The sequence below is a fragment of the Girardinichthys multiradiatus genome, chromosome 19 (genome assembly GCF_021462225.1).
Source record: "Girardinichthys multiradiatus isolate DD_20200921_A chromosome 19, DD_fGirMul_XY1, whole genome shotgun sequence".
NCBI classification, from domain to species: Eukaryota; Metazoa; Chordata; class Actinopteri; order Cyprinodontiformes; family Goodeidae; genus Girardinichthys; species Girardinichthys multiradiatus.
In genome coordinates, this window is record NC_061811.1 from 31,829,390 (window position 1) to 31,851,807 (window position 22,418).

General features: G+C 38.7%; 2 protein-coding genes and 5 gene segments (V, D, J or C); all 7 read left to right on the forward strand.

The window, feature by feature from the left end:
• The first annotated feature begins 1,869 nt into the window (after positions 1 to 1,869).
• Positions 1,870 to 2,478, forward strand: LOC124855796. The segment is given in 2 exon segments: positions 1,870 to 1,983; positions 2,070 to 2,478. Coding segments are annotated over 2 exon segments (423 nt in total).
• A 6,607-nt stretch (positions 2,479 to 9,085) lies between these two features.
• LOC124855671 lies at positions 9,086 to 10,411 on the forward strand. The gene is made up of 4 exons (XM_047345665.1): positions 9,086 to 9,218; positions 9,299 to 9,510; positions 9,835 to 9,937; positions 10,020 to 10,411. The coding sequence occupies exons 1-4, from the start codon at positions 9,086 to 9,088 to the stop codon at positions 10,409 to 10,411; spliced, it is 840 nt and encodes a 279-aa protein (XP_047201621.1).
• A 2,334-nt stretch (positions 10,412 to 12,745) lies between these two features.
• On the forward strand, positions 12,746 to 15,248 carry LOC124855307. Its single transcript, XM_047345067.1, has 4 exons — positions 12,746 to 12,974; positions 13,083 to 13,378; positions 14,670 to 14,760; positions 14,841 to 15,248. Exons 1-4 carry the CDS (start codon positions 12,917 to 12,919, stop codon positions 15,212 to 15,214), a joined length of 819 nt encoding a protein of 272 aa, XP_047201023.1. The 5' UTR covers positions 12,746 to 12,916; the 3' UTR covers positions 15,215 to 15,248.
• A 13-nt stretch (positions 15,249 to 15,261) lies between these two features.
• On the forward strand, positions 15,262 to 16,161 carry LOC124855309. The segment is given in 2 exon segments: positions 15,262 to 15,466; positions 15,552 to 16,161. Coding segments are annotated over 2 exon segments (435 nt in total).
• A 1,149-nt stretch (positions 16,162 to 17,310) lies between these two features.
• On the forward strand, positions 17,311 to 18,143 carry LOC124855311. The segment is given in 2 exon segments: positions 17,311 to 17,443; positions 17,646 to 18,143. Coding segments are annotated over 2 exon segments (393 nt in total).
• On the forward strand, positions 18,024 to 19,079 carry LOC124855308. The segment is given in 2 exon segments: positions 18,024 to 18,214; positions 18,344 to 19,079. Coding segments are annotated over 2 exon segments (438 nt in total).
• A 2,193-nt stretch (positions 19,080 to 21,272) lies between these two features.
• On the forward strand, positions 21,273 to 21,939 carry LOC124855672. The segment is given in 2 exon segments: positions 21,273 to 21,396; positions 21,623 to 21,939. Coding segments are annotated over 2 exon segments (363 nt in total).
• Positions 21,940 to 22,418: the final 479 nt, after the last annotated feature.

The window sequence follows — 22,418 nt, forward strand, 5'->3', positions numbered from 1 at the left end:
GTAAAAACAAATCTAAACATTATAAAATTTTAAATAGAACATCTTAAATTACAAAATTATTTTTTTGGTGATTAAAAGATTAATACTTTCTATTTTTTTGTACACATTGCATGTGAAATAGTTTAGTTCTGTGACTGTAGGGGGCCCCCCAGAACCAATGTTCTTAGGGCTATCAACCAATAGACTAAAAAGTTTTAAAAAGCCACAAAATCCTGTCACCCAGTGAACATCACATGACTCTCCCACCTGCAGCTCATAACAACTGAACAACATTGATAACGCTATAAAACATGGAAGTCATCATGCTTAAACACAGCTTCTTCACATTATCAGTATTTCTGCTGTGCATGTCAGGTAAATAAAAAAATACCCATTTAATCTATTTTTTAAACTTGGATTTAAATGGAGCTACATGTTTGTGCTTTTTGATAACTTTGAGTCACTTTTTAGATATTACTGAAGAATGTAAAAAGGAAAACAAGAAAACATTAAAAGTCACGTCTGTATTTCACACACAGGTTGTGTTGATGGGAGTGATCCAGTAAACCAGACACCTATGCTGTGGAAATATCAGGATGACAATGCCACAATGGAGTGCAGTCACACAAAGTGCATATAGACAGATGTACTGGTACCAGCAGCTGCCGGCACAGAACATGAAGCAAATAGTTCTTACTACAGCATACAGCCCTCACGAGTATGAACAAGGCTTCAATAAGGAGACATTTCCAGCACAGAAAAAGGATGCATAGACTGGATCTTTAACAGTGAATAAGCTGCAGCCTGAAGACAGCGGAGTGTATTTCTGTGCTGTGAGTGAGTCACAGTGATGCAGCTGACTCAAGGAGCAGCACAAAAACCCAACTGCAGGAGTCCCAGTAAATTATTTTTCTCTTAACTGTAAAAGGAGTGTTAAAAGTCTGTGCCCTGATTTAACACATTACCCATGATGCACCTGATTGTTTTATTGATGCACTTGCTCGTAGCTTAGCGAGTCACTTTCAGTTTCTTCAGTGTGGCTCAGAGACAGAGCAGCATCCATAGTGCAGGAATTGCCGTTCCCTGCCAATTTTTGTTATTCTTGTGTGTATGAGTCCTTGTGCGTTCTTACGATATAGCCACACACACACAATACACACATGCCTAGTCACAAGTCGCTCCATCTGTATCAGCATCCTTATCATTGCCCATGTACCTGCTGCTACTTCATCCTGAATAAATCTGTCTAACTGTATCCTTGGAGTTGACCTATTCCTTCTGACTGAGGAAGACTCAGTTGAGGAGTAATCTGCAATCAGTGCCTGCTAGCCGCACAGTCTTTTACAAGGAGCTAAAAACCAAACTAGGCATTATTAATACATTGAAAGTAAGGTTACTGACCACAGTGGATTTTTTTCAATAACCACATTTCTTTATATCTCTGCACAATATTAGTGTCACAGACACAGTCTCATATTTGATTCTGTATCTAATTATTTAGGCGATTCAACTGCCAACTTTTTAAATTCATTTCCAAGTGGACTTTATTTATGTTTGTTATTTTATTTTAAAGAAACACCATCACTGTTTTATGTGTCTGATTATTACTGAGTAAAGCACATCTATAACCAACAACCAGAAGATCCTTTATTTGTTCAAGCACATATATGAAAACATGTTTGGACTGGAACATTTCCATAACCTGACAGTTCAAACGATGTAAGAAAAAAAAAATGTTTAGGTTTTTGTTCAATTATTTCCAAATATATGGCAACCATGACTTATGTATAAAACCAAATGGAGCCTAGATACCCACGTTGTATGAGCAACAGTGTGGTTTGAATCAGATGTTGCTACAATGATTCCTGTTTGTGTCTCCTCCTCTCTCAGTTGATCCTCCAACATGTGTTCAGCATATCAGTCCCTGCAGAGACAAAGAGGAGGATAAAGACATCATGATCAGGAACCTCAGCAGAATCATTCTACTGCTGCTTTACTTCTCGGGTAAGATGGACTCTTTATTTACCCATTTATAAATTTTATTTATATTTTTGTTTATCCGTTTTTAACATTATCTCATTTTAATGCAGATGTGTCTCTGAGCAAAGATGTGCATCAGGATCCACCATCAATATTAGGAAATCCTCAGAGTCCTGCAACAATGAACTGCAGCCATTCAATCAGTGGCTACTATGTGATTTTGTGGTACCAGAAGCGGATTGGTGACTCTGCTCTTAAATTAATAGGTTATGTTTACTATACCAGTGTAACTCTTGAGAATGAATTCAAAGATAATTTCAGAGTGAGTGGAGACGGCTCAAAGGAATCTGAGCTTCAGGTACAGAAACTCCAGCCAGAAGACAGCAGCAGTTACTACTGTGCAGCTAGTATGCACAGTGACTCAGTTAAAGTCTCCCCACTACAAAAACCCTCTCTGGTAATCCAGCACATAAGCCCACCCTGAGAAGGAGCACAGCTGCAAAACAACAGCAGTGAATCAAACATATCAGCCATAAAACCTCCTCTTCCTGTGTTAACCCTCAGGGAAAGGGTACCAGACTGATAATTGTAAAATCCGGATGTAACGCTCTCTTTCTGTTTATATGAAAATCCTGTCCAAAGTGAAGCTCGGTGCTGAACGAAGTCACAGCTCTAACACAAGTCAAACTGGGATCATTTCATTTAAACTCCTTTCATGTAACACACTCTACCTGCTAGTGGGCTGACAGCAGGAGACAGAGTAGCATCTTGCTGTTCAGTTTTAAATCTGATACTAATGGATGGTGGCTTTAAGGACTCATATCCTACATGGTGCACACGCTCTTCCCAAACATAAACACTTTTTGACACATGAATGATTATTTCAATTAAATATGTTAAAGCACGTTAAATCCTGTTATTCTCGTCCAAGCCACCTCTTTTTGCCCTCAAATGAACAAATGGGAAATGTCCTGCACTTGTATAGGGCTTCAGTCATCCACCCATTCACACACTGACAGTGGTAAGCTACATTGTAGCCACAGCCGCCCTGGGTCTGACGGACAGACGTGAGGCTGCCATGCATTCGGTGCCACCAGGAACCTCTGATCACCATCAGCAGGCAAGGTGGGTGAAGTGCCTTGCCCAAGGAGACAACGACTGAGACGGACAGAGCAGGGGTTCAGACTGTCAACCTACCATTTACAAACCCCTAGCAGGATTACTGGAAGCCACGTTTTCATTTCTACGGCACAATATGGGCCACTAGCACCAGCAGTGCTGTTTTTCAATTAGAAATAAAATAAATTTGCTGTGTGTACATTAGGGGGAGCCCCTGTGCCACTTTATATAGGACCGTGATGAAATATACTGAAGACTGAAAATAGCTACAAACTGTGGTCACAGTCACAGAAGGAACATCAGAGGCCTGGCCACCTGCAACTCATAGCAACTGTACTACACACTGATGGTGCTGCAGAATATGGATGTCATCATGTTCAAAGACAGCTTGTTTACATTGTCAATCTTTCTGTACATCAGGCAATTTAAAGAAAACCCAGTGTAGACTTTGTTTCTTACCAGTTCACATTTCTTAGAACTTATACTGTCATATTCGGCCCAACTTAGGTTTTGGGTTTGAGTTCTATTTACCTTCTTTGCACTGCCGTGTTTTTAATTTGCTTTTTTTCAGTTCATTCGGGTTTATTATATTCAGAGGTGGATAATCCTGGCCCAGAGAGTAAAAAGCCTGTACAAAGATTAGTTTCAACTGTGCCACCGTGCAGCCCTATATGTATTTTATTTAATAAAAGTTAAATTATATAAAAGCTTTAAAGGCTCCAACATACTTCAGTAAATTACTTGAAATGCAACCAGTTTTTTCCACATTCTGGCTTAGCTAAATTAGCTAAATTCTTAAGAATTGTTGTAATAATGTGTCTTATCTGGTTTTTCCTCCATGTTGAAAAGACAAAAAGAATTAGACGCTCGTGGTAGCAACAATTAGCGACACAAGTTGAAAGTGTGAAAGGTTTATTGAAACAATTTTACAAATAGATGGTCCTTCTGATTTTACAGCGGGATTCTAGGTTGGCACTGAGGAGTAGAGGTGGGTGGGTGATGCATGAGGCTTAAAATGAGGAAATATGTTGAAATCTTATCGTCCTCATTGTTTCAGTTGAGGCTATCTGGCAGAGGACTAAAACACTTAAATATTTTATACCTTTAGCTGAGATTTATTTTTAAAGATGTTTTCCCTCCAGTAAGCTCTTCCAGAAATGTTGCTTTTTAATGTCTGTTTTGTATAATGGATTTGTGTGTGCAAGCATATAGATGCCTAAGTATGTAAGTTTATTCATTTCGACTATTTGGTTTTTATATTTTAGGATTTTGTATGATTTGTTTCTTCTTGCTAGATGCTGAAGATAATTTTCAGTTTGATTTACATTTAATGGGCAATAAAGTGTTTTATCTTAACAGAGAAACTCAACCACAAGTCTTCATAGTTATTGACTTTTACTGAATCATCATCTTCAAAGCCCTATTTTGCTTTATTATGGCACCAGATTAATACTTCTAAAAATACATATCAACACTATAAGCAAATAAATAATATTGTTTCATTGTCAGAGAAGCTTTTACAATATGATTATTTTTTATTTTGATCAACTTTTATTCCACAATTGTCACATCTGATTATATTTTATTGATTTGGGTGATTTGAATTGCTCTCTGATGGGTCCTCTGTTACATTTTGTTGTTGATAGCAAAAAAAGCTGTATTCATGTCACACAGATTTCTTTCAAACAATGTATATAAAAAAACAACCATCTGTTTTTAAGAAAACAATCATCAAAACGCTTAATATATATATATATATATATATATATATATATATATATATATATATATATATAAATTAAACAGCTCATACGTTTTTGTTCAATTAGTAGCAAAAATAAAAGACCATGACTTATCACACTGTATGCAGCTTAGATGGACACTGTATAAATGAGTTTACCCACAGTGAAACAAAGCTGATGTTTGTGCAATAATCCCAGTTTGAGTCTCCTCCCCTCTCAGTTTCACCTCTAACATGTGTTCAGCCTGTCAGTCAGTCCCTGCAAAGACAAACAGGAAGATAGAGGCATCATGATTACAAATCTCAGCAGGATCGTTCTGCTGCTGTTCTGGTTCTCTGGTGGGTCTGATTACAAATTTACAAACAATTTAAGAAACTCGTTTGGTCTAAATTTCACCTGTTTTTTTTTCCCAGCACAGATCTTTCTGTAAACAACAAGGTCCTTCAGGATCCACCATCAATATTAGGAAGTCTTCAGGGTCCTGCAACAATTAACTGCAGCCATTCAGTCAGTACATATGATACAATATTGTGGTACCAGAAACCCAGTGGTGACTCTGCTCTTAAATTAATTGGCTATAATCTAATTTCTGGTGCAAAACTCGAGGATGAATTCAAAGATCATTTCAGTATGAGTGGAGACGGCTCAAAGAAATCTGAACTCCGTGTACAGAAACTCCAGCCAGAAGACAGCAGCATTTATTACTGTGCAGCTAGTAGGCACAGTGACTCAGTTAGTGTCTTCCCGCTACAAAAACCCTCTCTGATAATCCTTCACACAAACACACACTGAAGAGGAGCACAGCTGCAAATCAAAGATATTAACATTAAAACCTCCTCTTCCTGTGTTAACCTTCAGCAAAAGATCAAACACACAATACTGTGTGTATTGTGAACTGTGAGAGGTCCTGGGTTCAAATCTCGGGCGAGCCCCCACTTATGTTACAACCCCAGGTCTAGGGGATCAAGGGGTGGTAACATAAAAATGAGTCCAGAGTTAAAAGGAGAACATTTAAGGGGATTTATTACAAGGAGCAGGGTTCCAACATACAATACGGCTGACAGAAAATGACAAATCCAGCCCAATCTTCTCAAACACAACACTCTAGATTGAACTAGAAAACAAACAAGCATTTAACCAAACTGGTAAGCAGAGCAAGGAGGGTCAGGAGCACCAAAATAATGTGCAGCTGCCAAAACAGTCTCCAAACAAACCACACAAAGCAAAGCGGGGGTCAGCTGTACAAAACCTCTTCCAAAAGCTGCCCCACTGAAAGAATGAATCCAGGAGCCGTTTGTTGGATGCATGTGGGTCTCATCATCCACTGATTGGCTTGGTGATTCAGCAGGTCCAATCAGGTTCCTCAGCAGCCTCCAGGCAGCCAATCATCTGAGTACGCTCCCACACCTGAATCTGCATAAAAGAAAATACTGTAGGGCCAGGGGCCGTAACACTCTGCAATAAGAGGTCTGTAAAAAATATACTTTGATTTCTCAGTATGTCGGCTAAGCTTTCAGTTTTAAATCTGATACTACTGGTTGGTTGAATATTATCACACAAGTATGATAACACAGATATCACCTGGTCCTAATCTGAGGAATGTTGGTTTTCTTTTTTCTGTTTTTTGTCAGATCTTTAAGTCCTGTGTCTTGTTATGTTTGTATGGGTCACTCTGCTTACTTGAATTGATTATTGCATAGGTGCAATTGCATAGAAAACTGGTATGAAGAACTGGGGGAGAAGACAAATAATGTGGCAGAGCAACAGCACATCGGGACAGGAGCAGTGTAACAGAAGCATCAGGGAGAGAAAAAAAGAACAGAGCTTTAATATAGGGGAGAAGTGAGGATAAAGTAGAGTTACACAAACATTGGGAAAAATCCAACAGTAAAGAAAACACACAAATAGACTAAGAAATTAGTAAACAAGGAATGAGTTAAGGGAATCTAAATATTACAACACCTAACACCTAACACTAACCCTCCCATCACACACACTGACAGCGGCTCTGGTCTCTGAGTTCAGTCACAACCCGATAATGATCTCAGCTGCTCTGATAAAGTTCTCTGCAATTATGCTCTATTTTGGAGGTACGTCATGAACTTTATGATCCTGACCACTGCAAGAAGAAGCTGCCTCTTTATCTTAAAAGTGCTGCTCATGATTTTATTTTATTCTCTTTGGCTGTATATAGTAGCTTTATTAGATGTTCTGTGATGTCTGACCCTTGCAGGTATAACGGATGGGAGTGTTGTAACTCAGACTCCTCTGCTGTGGACAAACGCGAGTCAGTCTGCCACCATGAGCTGCAGTCACACTAAAGATATTAGTTATGACAGGTCAGAACATGAAGCTAATAGTTTTCACTACAACATACAATGCTCACCAGTATGAAAAAGGCTTCAGTGAGGAAACATTTCCAGCAGAGAAGAACGATGCTCAGACTGGATCTCTGACAGTGAAGACGCTGCAGCCTGAAGACAGTGGAGTGTATTTCTGTGCAGTGAGTCAACACAGTGATGCATCTGATTATAAGAGCTGCACAAAAACCAACCTGCCGGAGTCCGGGTGAACTGAATACATAAATATACTTCATCATCTGTAGGGGGAGCTCTGTGCCTGTACTAATATAATATATGAATGTAATGACTAAGTATCTAGTCTGAAATATGGCAACGTTGACTTTCTGAATACTGTCTATGAAGTGTGATAACACAGGTGCTTTTGTGACATCTGTTGTTGTTTGAGTAAAACAGGGAAAACATGGAAAAAGACCAGAACATAAATCTGTCCCTAAAGTGTAGCGGACAAAATAACCAAAATACTTTTTGACTGTGGAGACAATTGCCACCACTGTAAATGTGTCTGTCTGGTCCCATCTGGTTAGACAGTGGCCTCCCTGAGGTCTGGTGATATCCCTGTGTGAACTTTTTCAGTTGTTTCAATCTCATTTCATGTCACCATTAACTCAGGCTTTTGGTTATCTGAAGCATACTAGAATATTGTGATATTTGTTGTCCTTGTCTTAATCATTTAATTCGGTACATTTTGATTGGCTTACTTTTGTTGTGTAAGTGCAATTAGTCATAATTCTGTAAAAACAAATGCCTGTAGAAACTGATAGAAACATTTGAATTTATTGCCAACATTTACTTTCTGAAAATGAAAAATGTATAAACATCATAAAATATTTATTTGTAGAAATAATTGGATTCGATATATTAACTGCAAACATTGATTTATTACATTTGAGAATTTGAATATTTGTGGCTTAAAAAACATGTTTCACTTGTATCATGTTAATGTTTTCTTCTGTTGTGTTTAAACCTATTCTATATTGAGCTTAGTTCTTTGAGTATTATGTTTTATTTTTAAGTATTATTCTTAGTTTAAAGGAACACCACTCTGGATGTTATTATACTATGTATAAAGACCATAAAGACCATTTATTCTTTCATTCATGTACAGTATGTATAGCAATAGTCTTTTTAATTAGATCATCATGCTAATGGTACTCATTGTTTAAACAAAAACTTTTGATTTGTAAAGAGTAATACAGAAAAGGCTTTTTTAGGAAAAAGCTGTGACATCAGTGAGTGCAGGATAAGTGAAGCTGTGTGTTTTAGAATAAATGAAATGTTTTTTTATAGGTGTAGGGCACTGAACACCTCCAATCTGACCATCAACTACAAAATCTAATTGTCCCCAAGGATTATTCAAAATTTCCTCGTTGGGGCTTTTATTTACATAACCTCTTATTTCAAACTGGTTTTCCCGGTATCTATGTTTTCATATTTTCAATATTATGCTGAAAAATATTTTGTTAAAAGCCCCCAACTCATCAAAGTGTGTAAATATGAATGTTCTAATTTTCAGTAAACCTTGAACTAATTCATGAATATTGCATGATTATTCCTTTAAGTGGTAATTAACATTCTAAACTACCAAATGTTGCTTCTGTGTGTTTTCTGTGTTTAAGCTAAATAAATTATTTACCAGAGAGGTGTACAGAAAGTTCCTAACTTCTTGAGTGATAAAAAAACACTGTGTAGAAGGCTAGAAAACCGATCTTTCAGATTAAAGTTTTATAGATTATAAGACTGAGTGATTTTGATATGTTTATATAGTTTAATGTAGCATATGAATGCTAAATGACAAATATTAATGTCTTCAATTATGACAGCTAAACTACAGACCACACAATAGTGTAAAAAAATAAATCAGGGTGGGAATTGAAGCAGATTCTGCTGAAATGATTTCAGTTCATGTCTCCTCCCCTCTCATATGATCATCTAACATGTGCTCAGCATGTCAGTTCCTGCGGAGACAAAGAGGACGATAAGAACATCATGATCAGAAACCTCAGCAGGATCATTCTACTGTTGCTCTGCTTTTGCTGTATGTTCAACATTACTCTGGTTACAACTAGATACAATCCATACTCATGTGTGTTAATATAGCTGTTTTTACCAATACAGATCTTTCAATGAGCAAGGACGTGAATCAGGATCCACCAGCAATAGTAGGAAGTCCTCAGAATCCTGCAACAATCAACTGCAGCCATTCAATCAGTGGCTACTTGGTGATATTGTGGTACCAGAAGCCGATTGGGGACTCCACTCTTAAATTAATTGGATATATTCAATATACCACCCCAGTGGTTGAAGAGGACTTCAAAGATAATTTCAGAGTGAGTGGAGACGGTTCTAAGAAAGCTCAGCTTCATGTACAGAAACTCCAGCCAGAAGACAGCAGCAGTTATTACTGTGCTGCTAGTAGGCACAGTGACTCAGTTAGTGTCTCCCCTTCTACAAAAACCCTCTCTGATAATCCTTCACATAATCCCTCACTGATGAGGAGCACAGCAGCAACAAAATGCATTAAACTACAGTAGCAAATCAAAGATATCAGTATTGAACCCTCCTCTTCCCGTGTCAACCCTCAGACCAGGAGACTGGCTTGAGGATATCTGACAATCACAATGTTAACCCCTCCTCCTTCTCTACATCCACAGACTTTCCTTCAGCCTGACAGGATCATTAGTTTCGTCTGCTTCTTCACCAAGATCATGTTCAAACTCTGTATACACCTAGTAGCTCTGCACTTCTGTTTAACAGGTACATTTAAGTTAAATTTATCAATAATTTAAATATTCAGAGTAAAACTTGTTTAACGTTTCCTCTGTCTTTACTTTTTCAGACAACGCATCAAAAAACAACGTTCATCAGACTCCCGCTGTTGTGATTAAAAGACCAGAAGAATCAGTCCAGATAAACTGTAAACATTCAAACACCAACTTCAATATGATCCAGTGGTACAAACAGCCTTCTGGGAAAACTGATATGAGTCTGCTTGGTTATACTCGCTTCACTAATAGTGTTGTTGAAGATCCATTTAAATCCTTGTATAATGTGACTGGTAATGGCCAGAGTCAGACGTCTCTTCTTATTTCAAAGCTGAGACAGTCTGATTACAGTGGAGTATATTTCTGTGCTGCCAGTGAAGCACAGTGCTGCATGAAGCTTCCAGCTTCAACAAAAACCCTCTCTGATAAAGAAGGAACCATCATTCACCTGCTGATAACAATATGAACTACAAGAAAACCGCAGGGGAGAAACTGCTCACCCAGCTGTGGAATGATACTGTCCACTAGGAGGCAGTGTTTCTTAAAAGATGGTTTCATATGGAAGCATTCACAGTTTATAACAGTGTATACGATGAATAAAGAATAGAAAGGTCGTTAAATTTACAGTAATGTACAGACTACAGATACACTTGTTTTAAATTATTTATGTAGAGGTTTAAAGACCATTATTTATACCACTTCACTATTCAATAAGGTTAATTAACAGTGTATATCTTCATATCTATAGATACACACTACCGGTCAAAAGTTCAAAAACACCTTTCTTATTTACTGACTTTCTTTATGTTTACTATTTACTATTTACGTACAGTGGGGCGAACAAGTATTTGATATGCTGCCAATTTTACAGGTTTTCCCACTTGCAAAGTATGTAGAAATCCCATCCCATAGGTACTCTGAAAACTGTGAGTGACAGAATCTAAAACATAAATTCAGAAAATCATATTGTGTGCTTTTTAAGTAATTAATTAGCATTTTATTGAATAACAAGTATTTGACACATGAAAAACAAAACTTAAGATTTGGTACAGAAACCTTGGATTGTGTTCACAGATTGCACACACTGCAGCAGGGATTTTGGAGCATTCCTCCATACAGATCTTCTCCAGATCCTTCAGGTTTCGGGGCTGTCGCTGAGCAATATGGACCTTCAGCTCCCTCCAAAGATTTTCGATTGGGTTCAGGTCTGGAGACTGGCTAGGCTTCTCCAGGACTTTTAGATGCTTCTTATTATTTGTACCTGCCTGGACATGCACTGGCTTGAGCAGGGGGACCTTGCGTGCGCTGCAGGATTTTAATCCATGGTGGCGTAGTGTGTTAATAATGGTCTTCTTTGAGACTGTGGTCCCAGCTCTCTTCAGGTCATTGACTAGGTCCTGCTGTGTAGTTCTGGACTGATCCCTCACCTTCCTCATGATCATTGATGCCCCACGAGGTGAGATCTTGCATGGAGCTCCAGACTGAGGGAGATTGACCGTCATCTTGAACTTCTTCCATTTTCTTATAACTGCACCAACAGTTGTTGTCTTCTCACCAAGCTGCTTGGCTGTTTTCCTGTAGCCCATCCCAGCCATGTGCAGGTCTATTTTATTTCTGATGTCCTTGGACAGCTCTCTGGTCTTGGCAATGGTGGAGAGGTTGGCGTTTGTTTGATTGAGTGTGTAGACAGGTGTCTTTTATACAGATAACGAGTTCAAACAGGTGCAGTTAATACAGGAGTGGAGAACAGGAGGGTTTCTTAAAGAAGAACTAACAGGCCTGTGAGAGCTGGGATTCTTACTGGTTGTTAGGTGATCAAATACGAATGCTAATTAATTACTTAAAAATCACACAATGTGATTTCTGGATTTTTGTTTTAGATTCCATCACTCACAGTTGAAGAGTACCTATGATAAAAATTAAAGACATGCTTTGAAAGCAGGAACTCCTGCAAAATCGGCAGTGTATCAAATACTTGTTTTCCCCACTGTAGACTCACTGGAGGCATCAAAACTGTGAATGAACACATATAGTTATATAACAAACAACATTTGTAAAAGAACTTTAAATATGTTTTATATTTTAGATTCCTTAGAATAGCCACCCTTTGCTGTCATGATTGAAATATTAACCTTTGGCCGTCTCTGAATCTCTGGAAAGTTCTTTAAAGACTCTTTGAAATACTATTTCAGGTGATCACCTCATGAAGCTCATGGACAGAATACCAAGAGAGCAAAGCATTAATCAAAGCAAAGGGTGGCTATTTCGAAGAATTTAAAATATAATAAATGTTTACAGTTATTTCAGACCTTTTGCTAAGTACCAGAAGCCGATTGGTGATTTCGTTCTTAAATTAATTGAATATATTCAATATACCATTCTAGCGCTTGAGGATGAATTCAAAGATAATTTCAGAGTGAGTGCAGACAGCTCAAAGAAATCTCAGCTTCGTGTACAGAAACTCCAGCCAGAAGACAGCAGCATTTATTACTGTGCAGCTAGTAGGCACAGTGACTCAGTTAGTGTCTCCCTGCTACAAAATCCCTCTCTGATAATCCTGCACATAATCCCACACTGATGAGGAGCACAGCTGCAACAAAATGCAATAATCTACAGCAACAAATCAAAGATATCAGCATTAAAACCCCCTCTTATAGTGTCAACACTCAGAGCAGGAGAGTGGCCCATTCACTGATAAATGCAACTCTCTTGATGCTGAGTCCTCCTTCTGCTTAAGTCAGCATCCTGTCCAAAGTGAAGCTCAGTGTTACATGAAGCTGCAGCTCCAATACAAACCGACTCTGTTTTTCATCTGGGTTCATTTCATTTAAACTCCTCACATGTAACAATAATGACTTCCCAGTGGGCTGACAGCAGGAGGCAGAGTCACATCCTGCATCTATTCCTGCACACGTAATTGACTGACAGACGTCTGAGACTTTTAGTTTGAGCTTAGTTTTAGTTTGAGAACATGATTCCTATCAGACACAGGTTCCTCACCTTGTTGCTTTCTGTTCTCTGGATAAAAGGTAATTTACTGTACTATCAGAAGCTTTCTTTCACTATTTAGGAGGTAAGAACATTTGAGAAGTGTTCAGCTACTTAAATATGTGTTTACGATCATTTTTCATGTGCAGGTCTAACTAATGGCAGTGATGTCACTCAGACTCCTCTTCTGTGGATGTTCCAGGGTCAGTCTGCCACCATGAGCTGCAGTCACACTAAAGATGCAACTTACTTCCAGATGTACTGGTACCAACAGCTGCCGGGACAGAACATGAAGCTTATAGTGTTTACAACATCATCTCCTCCACATCAGTATGAAAAAGGCTTCAGTGAGGAGAAATTTCCAGCAGAGAAGAAGAATGCTCAGACTGGATCTCTGACAGTGGAGAAGCTGCAGCCTGAAGACAGTGGAGTGTATTTCTGTGCAGTGAGTCAACACAGTGATGCATCTGATTAAAAGGGCTACACAAAAACACACCTGCTGGAGACCCAGTGAACTAAATACATAATTATACTTAACCATCAGCAGGGGGAGCTCTCAATTCATATTCTGTAATATCTCAAGATGTTGGTTAAGTAATTGTTTAGTATTAAGTCTAATACTTGAGGCAAACAAATATTCTAACAAACAGCGGAAAACAGCTTATTTTTGACACATCAGAGATTATTTAAAATGTGGATTTCTACTTAATCTATAAACATAGTTTTTATCGTTGTATTAGAAAGCTTTTGGCAAAGCAAGTGCATTTTATTCAGCATAAATTTAGGAGGATAAAAATAGTTTTGGGTTGAAACTAATTGTTTAAATGCACCGTATAGAAAGACACACAACCTGTTTTTTATTTTTATTTTCATTAAGTCAAACTAAACGCTTCCTGTTTGAGGTCAGTTAGGGTTACAAAATCATTTCTATTTGCTAAATACCAAAATATTGAGAGGCTTTTTTAAATATTTTGTTGCAAATTAAAGGTTTACATGCAGATTACTATGCCTTTAAATAACAGATTTTTGAAGCTCTTTTGGTTATTTCACAATGTTTCGCTTAAATAGAGGTGCATGTGTGTGTATTACATGTGGACGGTGATGCTTAAAATTTTTATACCCCTGTCTTATTTAGATTTAACGTTATTTTCATTCAACCAACAAGTTTGACTCTGATGACACTTTGACCTTTAATTTTCTGCCTGCAATTTCACACAAGTGCGCTGTAGCCATCTTTGTGGTGATTGTGATGAAATAGGAAGAGTTGTTGGCTTGCAATCAAGAAGTTGTAAGATTAATTCCAGTTTTCTCCTGACACTTGTTCATGTTCCCCTGGGCAAGACTCCTCAAAACAAGTTGCCTACCGATGTGCATAGCGGTGTATTAATGAGCGCACATCTATGAGTGCAACTGGGTGGAAGTGGCTCTAATGTAAAACACTTTGAGTCCTCAGTATCAATAGAAAAAATTGCTTTGTCAGCCTCTTACTCTGGATGGCAACAATTTGTCCCCCATTAATAATGTATAAAACCTTGGTGTTATATTTGATTATTTTTTTATTATTTCAGAACAATTCCCAAAATATTTGGCAAGCAATTATCAAAGATAAGGTTCAGAGAATCCAGCAGTAATTCAAACAAAAGTGCAAATGCGAGTATGAACTGAAGCACATGCTTTTGACTTGATCCTAGTTTATGTCTCCTCCCCTCTCATTTGATCCTCTAATGTGTCTTCAGCAAGTCAGTCCCTGCAGAGACAAAGAGGATGATAAAGACATCATGATCAGAAACCTCAGCAGGATCATTCTGCTGCTGCTCTGCTTCTCCTGTAAGTTGGACATTATTCTTGTTGCTAGGTAAAATCTTTGCTTATGTATATTAATATAATTGTTTTTTTTCCCAACACAGATCTTTCACAGAGCAAGGAGGTGAATCAGGATCCACCAGCAATATTAGGAAGTCCTCAGAGTCCTGCAACAATCAACTGCAGCCATTCAATCAGTGGCTACTATGTGATTTTGTGGTACCAGAAGCGGATTGGTGACTCTGCTCTTAAATTAATTGGTTATATAGCAAACACAAGCCCAACACTGGAGGATCAATTCAAAAATAATTTCAGTGTGAGTGGAGATGGCTCAAAGAAATCTCAGCTTCATGTACAGAAACTCCAACCAGAAGACAGCAGCATTTATTACTGTGCAGCTAGTAGGCACAGTGACTCAGTTAGTGTCTCCCTGCTACAAAAACCATCTCTGGTAATCCAGCACATGAACACACACTGATGAGTAGCACAGCTGCAACAAAGTGCATTAAACAACAGCAGCAGTTCAACATCTATCAGCATGTGTTAACCCTCCTACAGGAAGCTGATCGACTGATTATAATGACACCATATGATGTCGATCCCCCCTCCTTCTTTACATGCACACATCTTTATTCAGTGTGACAGTATCATTGCAGCTCTTTATTCATCTTGACAGGAATAATGATCAAACTCTTCATTCCTTTAGTGGCTCTGCACCTCTGTTCTACAGGTAAATTAAAATTAGTTAAATAAGTAAACTCTAATTAAAGTAGATTCTCTGCTCTTAATCAGTTTTTCCTTATTTGTTTCAGCAGAACCATCAAAAAACAGCGTTCATCAGACTCCAGCTGTTGTTATTAAAGGACCAGGAGAATCAGTTCACTTGAAATGCAACCATTCAAACACCAACTTTGACATGATCCAGTGGTACAAACAGCCTCCTGGGAAAACTGATATGAGTCTGCTTGGTTATACTCGCTTCACTAATAGTGTTGTTGAAGATCCATTTAAAAGCTTGTATAATGTAACTGGTAATGGCCAGAGTCAGACGTCTCTTATTATTTCAAAGCTGAGACAGTCTGAGGACAGTGGAGTATATTTCTGTGCTGCCAGTGAAGCACAGTGCTGTATGAAGCTTCCAGCTTCAACAAAAACCCTCTCTGATAAAGAAGGACCCATCATTCACCTGCTGATAACATGAGCCGCAAGAAAACCGCAGTGGAGAAACTGCTCACCCAGCTGTAGAATGATACTGTCCACTAGGAGGCAGTATATCTCAACATGTTGTCCTATACAAGAGTATTTTCAATTTTTTATGACATTGTAAATTACATAGAATATATGTTAAATAATGTATGAAATATGTAAAAATGAATTGACAACGAATTTAATTTCCAGACAACCAAAACAAGACATCTCTTTATCTTGCCAACAGATATTTGTCTACCAGAAACTAAAACTTTCTCAATAAAGCTTTGTCTTTTTGCTTTGATTTGGGGCAACTTTTACCAACACTTTTATACAGACAGATGTATTGTAATGTGTTTGTTGCTTCTTAGAAAACCATTAACAGTTTTCTCTGTGGTTCTTCACCATCTCTGTGTTTTGTGTGTGATTAGTTCATTCCAAACTCACACAGTGTCTTGCAAAGGCATTTAAACCGCCTAAACAGTTTCCAGTTTCCAACATTTTCAATGTTATAAGCATATGCTAAATTCTTTACCTGTTTAATCCTTGCGGGTTCATGGAGGGGCTGCTGGCTATCTTCAGCGGTCATTGGGCAAGAGGCGGGGTACACCCTGGACAGGTAGTCAGCCCATCACAGGGTAAAACAGAAACACAAAAGACAAACAGGCATGGACACACACTCACACATTTGTGCATTTTAGAGAGACCAATTAATGTAACTTTAAGGTTTTTGGACTGTGGGAGAAAGCAGGAATTCTTAAAAAGAACCTGCATAGTGAGAACAGCATGCAGAAAGGCCCATTGGGAAGATTCAAACCCAGAACATTCTTGGTCCAAGACAGCAGGAATCTTCCATGCAGACCCCAAAACTACAGTGTGTTTTATCAGGAATTTTTGTAACAGATAACAGTGTAACACATTTCCTCACATAGTTGGTAAAAATGGTCCTCTGTGTTTCATCTCAGTATAAATACAGCAGCTCCATGAAAGCTTCAGAGGTTTAGTAGAGTTCAAATATTTTACACACGCATGCATCATCTTCCTTCCACATTATGTGACAATGTTTTGGTCTATCACACAAAATCCTAATAAAATTCTATGAAGTGAAAAGCCTGGTTGTGGCAAAAATTCTGGTTCTAGTTTGCAAGTCACATAAAAGAAAAATAATTTTTGGTAATAAGCCTTAAATAATCATCCTTTCTGTTCAAAGTTTGGATTAAAAGACAGTCTCTTACAAAAGACAAAGAAATGTGCTGCTTTATGTTTGATATTTTCAGTTAAACCAATATGTTTCTTTTTTATCTGTCTTCCACCTTGTACAGTGCGTCATTTGATCAAGAGCTAAAAAGCTTTGCAAATGATTTCATTTTCACACTGAGGAGAGGATGGAGCTAAAAGACGCCACCCATCTGTCTTTCCTCATAGTGAGAAGAACAGGACAAAAAGGCCTGCAGATAGCAATACAAAATGTTGATCTTCACTCTCTGCTGCATCAGCTTGTACATCACACTGACCTCAGGTAAAGCCATAAAAAGTATTTTCTGACTTCTACAATCATAGATTGAAGGAGAGGCAGAGGTAGATTTTTTTTGATCGTTTCACTTTCCTTCCAGAGCAGAATTGTCACACGGATGAATACTCTTTTGTCATTACATTGCAAGTAAATTCCATAATGATATTTTGTTTTGTTTGCTATTTTTTTTTTTTTGTCTTTCCTCCAGGTTCGACTCCAAGTGACCAAATATTCCAGACTCCCTTCGAGATATTTAAAACCCCTGGAAAAGCAGCCGAAATCAGCTGCTCTCACAGTCTTCAAAACTATGATCGAATCTTCTGGTACAAACAAACAGAACATGAGATCCAGCTGCTGGGATATGTGGTTGGAAGTAGTAGGTTTCCAGAGAAAGGACTGAATGTGGAGATAAAAGGGAGTGCAGATATAAAACAGACCTGCACTTTAACAGTTAAAGACCTCAGTGTGAGCAGCAGTGCAGTTTATTTCTGTGCTGCTAGCTACCACAGTGCTGCATATCACTGCTCCTCAGTGCAAAAACCTCCTTAATGTTTGATATTTAGGATCTAACAGCACTGTGCACCTATTTGATAATAAGCTGGATCTGCTGTGACTCCGCCCACCTATAGGGTATTTGTTTCTTTTGCAGATCTGAGGTTTTTCTGAGAAGGGAGTTTCTGACAACCTCTTCTATACTAACAGCAACAATATCAAAATCTTTTGACAGCATGATCAAAGAACTGTTGATAATAGCTTTCAAGATGATCCTAGTTTTAGGTAATTATTATTTTCATTACAATATTTTGCTATGCTTCTGTATCTATTTTCCACATGTTTAAATAGACTTTAGCTCAACGTATTATAAAATTAATCATATTGTGTGAGGTTGTTGTTGTTTTTTTACAGGATCTTCTCATGAAGTCCACCAGACTCCATTTTATATTCAAGCAAAGCCAAGAGAAACCGCCAGAATCAACTGCTCTCACAGTATTCAGAACTACAATGTAATCCTGTGGTATAAGAGATCAGAGGACAGACAGCTTCAGCTCCTGGGATATATGTATCTAGACAACAAAAATCCTGAACCTGGAGTGACTGTGGAGATGGATGGAAATGCAGCTAAAGACCAGAACTGCACTTTAATAATTAAAGACCTCAGTGTGAGCAGCAGCGCAGTTTACTTCTGTGCAGCCAGCTATCACAGTGCTGCATATTACTGCTCCTCAGTACATAAACCACCACATCACTGTTTCTGTAATCTGTATCTCAGCTCACATCCTGCTGCACCTGTGTGAACACACTTTTATTCATTATTTTTTATCTAATGACTGTCCTCAGTCTCTGCCGTGGAGGCTGAAGTTTATGATATTGGATCATGACGGAAATGCATCTTTTCTTGGAATTGCTTGAGACATCTAAAAGCTTTGCAACTATGTGTTGCTGCTGGTACAGGAAAAGTTATTTCTTCTTTCCAAAGATCCAAACTATGCAGGGATGTTTAAAGGAAGATTCCAAATTGATCTTGGGTGAGTGTCTATACCCGTCGTACGACAGGATCCTGTTTGTAGACTTCAGCTCGGCCTTCAACACCATCATACCAGACATCCTCCACCAGAAGCTCATCCAGCTCAACGTCCCAGCCTCCACCTGTCAGTGGATCAACAGCTTCCTGACGGACCGACAGCAGCAGGTGAGACTGGGGAGCATCTTCTCCTGATCCAGATCAATAAGTACTGGTGCCCCCCAGGGGTGTGTTCTATCCCCACTCCTCTTCTCCCTGTACACAAATGACTGCACCTCATCGGACTCGTCCGTGAAACTCCTTAAGTTTGCAGACGACACCACTGTCATTGGACTGATCCAGGACGGTGATGAGTCTGCATACACACAGCAGGTGGATCGGCTGGTCCACTGGTGCAGTCAGAACTACCTTGAACTCAATCTGCTCAAGACTGTGGAAATGGTGGTGGACCTTCGGAGAACACCACCCCCATACACCCCCCTCACCATCCTAAACAACACAATTGGACGTGGACCACTTCAGGTTCTTAGGAACCACCATCTCTGAGGACCTGAGATGGTCTTCTCACATAGACACTGTTCAAAAGAATGCCCAGCAGAGACTGTACTTCCTGAGGCAACTCAAGAAGTACAACCTTCCACAGGAGCTGCTGATCATCTTCTACACTGCCATCATTCAATCTGTCCTGTCTTCATCCATCTCAGTGTGGTTTGGCTCATCCACAAAACAGGACAGGTCCAGACTGCAACGAATAATCAGGAACGCAGAGAGAATAATCAGAGCTGACCTTCCCTCCATCCAGGACTTATGCAGGTCTAGGGTCAGGAAAAGAGCTGCTAAAATCTCTGCAGACCCCACACACCCTGCTCATAAACTGTTCAGAGTTTTACCTTCAGGCCGCCGCTACAGAGCACTGTTTGCTAAAACCAGCCGCCACAGAGACAGTTTCTTCCCCCAGGCTGTTTCTCTGTTGAACATTCAATAGAGTACAAAACAACAGCATACAGATGTTGCAAATTCACCTTTTTATTTATATATGTGTATATTGTACATTGTAAATATGTATATTCTGTAATGCAAAAACAGAACAAAAGAGCAAAGTGTCAAATTCCTTGTTTGAATGCACGAACTTGGCAATAAAGCTGATTCTGATTCTGAAGCCTGTGAGAACCCATGCATGCATCAGGAGAACATGCAAACTCCATGTGAAATGAAAGGAAACTTCTAAATGAAATATGACATTTTTCTACAAAAACAAATCTGAAAACTGTGGATCTAACAACTTTGGACATCTAGTGACTAAAATTCTTGCCCTTTCTTTATTGGAAAAAATCTCCAGCTCAGTCAGACTAGATGGAGAGAATCAATGAAAATCCCTTGTCAAGACTTTCTATGGATTTTCAATTTGATTTAGGTCTGGGCTTTGACTTGGCCATTCTAACACATGTATGTTTGATCTGAAACACTGGCAGCATCTTTGGTGTCATCGTGCTGCTGGAAGGTCACCCTCTACACTTCCAGTTTTCCTTCAGGATTGTCCTGTTTTGTTTTGTTTGTTTTTTTACCTCAGTCCGTCTTTCCTCTAACTGTGGCCAGTTTCTCTTTTCTTCGATGGAGAAAAATATCTTGACAACACGATGCTGCCATCACCATATTTCACAATGGGGCCTGTAAAATAAAAAGTTTAGTTTTGATCTCTTCTCACCAGAGTACCTCCTTCCATATGTTCACCGTGTCCTCTACATGGCTTATGGCAAACTGTAAACAGGACATTTTAAGGTTTTCCTTCAACTGTGACTTTGTTCTTGCCACTCTTACATAATGGTCAGATTTGTTTAGCGCATGCCCAAAGCTGTCCATATTAACAAATCCCTCCTGAGCTGTGGCTCTTTGTAGCACCTCCAAAGTTACCATGGACCTCTTGCCTGCTTCTCTAATTAATCCTAATAGGAAAGGGGGCTAAGGACAAATGCATGTGACCCTTTTACAGTGTTTCCTTTCATTTGATTTTTCTTCTACTTCACATTTATGAGGCATTTTATTAATGTTTTCATAGGAGACAATTGGAGAAAGCTGTGGATTACTTTGCTGGGCACTGTATATTTAGCTTTTAAATGGATTTTGGCATGAAAAACCTTGATGATGAACATATTTTCAATTGTAGCAGCGTTGTGTTCTTCCTTCCATTAGATGGCAATATATAGTTACACACTTAGAGGCATTCATTGAGTTGATTGGTTTAGATTAGAAGAAAAGGAAGTATGATGTCACACATCCTTAAAAGGACCTGTTTACGTTCCTCATGTAAAGGTTTCCTCAGATGCTGAGGAATACATTAGTGTTAAAGAGCCCCATCATAAACTGGACTGAAACTTCAGAAAACTCAGCATAATGATCATTATCTTCTGCTTAATGTTTAACGTGATTCCAGTTTTAGGTAATATTGCCTTTTTATTCATTTAAATCTCTTTTTATATTTCTTTGCTTAATCACTTTAATAAATGTCAGTGTCCATCATGAGTAACGGTGTGATTCTTTCTAAAAGGTTCTAAAAGGCTATTGAAATAAATTCTACTCACCTCTCTATGTTCTGTTTTATTTATTCAATCTCCCCTAACAAGATTTCATGGGACTCAGTGCTTTGCTTTCAAATTTTTCAACAGGCTCTTCTCTCAGCGATCAGGTCCACCAGACTCCAGCTGAGATGTTCCACAAGCCTGGAGGAACAGCCCTCATCAACTGTTCACACAGTATTGAGGGCTATGATCGGATACTCTGGTACAAACACTCTAACAACAAGCAGATGCAGTTCCTGGGATATAATGATGTTATAACTGGATATGCAGAGCCTGGACTGAATGTGAAAATGAATGGCAGCGCAAATAAATACAAGATCTGCACACTAACAGTTGAGGATCTGAGTGTGGACAGCAGTGCAATTTATTTCTGTGCTGCTAGATACCACAGTGTGTCATATTAATGCTCCTCAGTACAAAAACCTCTAATTTAATCTTCATTTTCCATCTAACAGCTCTCTGCAGCTGTGTTACTTTCAAAAGGTGGCAGTAAATTTTCCCCCAGACGTCCTTAGAAACAATGAGAACCCAAAGCTCCTTCTTCATGATGATGAGTTAATAAAAGGAGCAATTAGTCAAAACTATTCAGTTCACTCAGACACACTGAGAGCAACCTTTACCCCTTAGAAACATGGTGATCTTTCTGATCGTGAGCGTTAATTTTAACTGGATTCTGTTTCCGAGTGATGCTGTAAACAGTTCAGGTTCTTCTTCTAGTCAACAGGTCTGTCAGACTCCAGCTGATACCTACATGACGGAAGGGGGGAAAGCCAAAATCTAATGTTTACACATAGTTACAGAATATAACCAGATTCTCTAGTACAAGCAGTCAGACAGACAGATGTTTCTCTTTGGATATGTCTACTTGAGTGGTACTTATCCA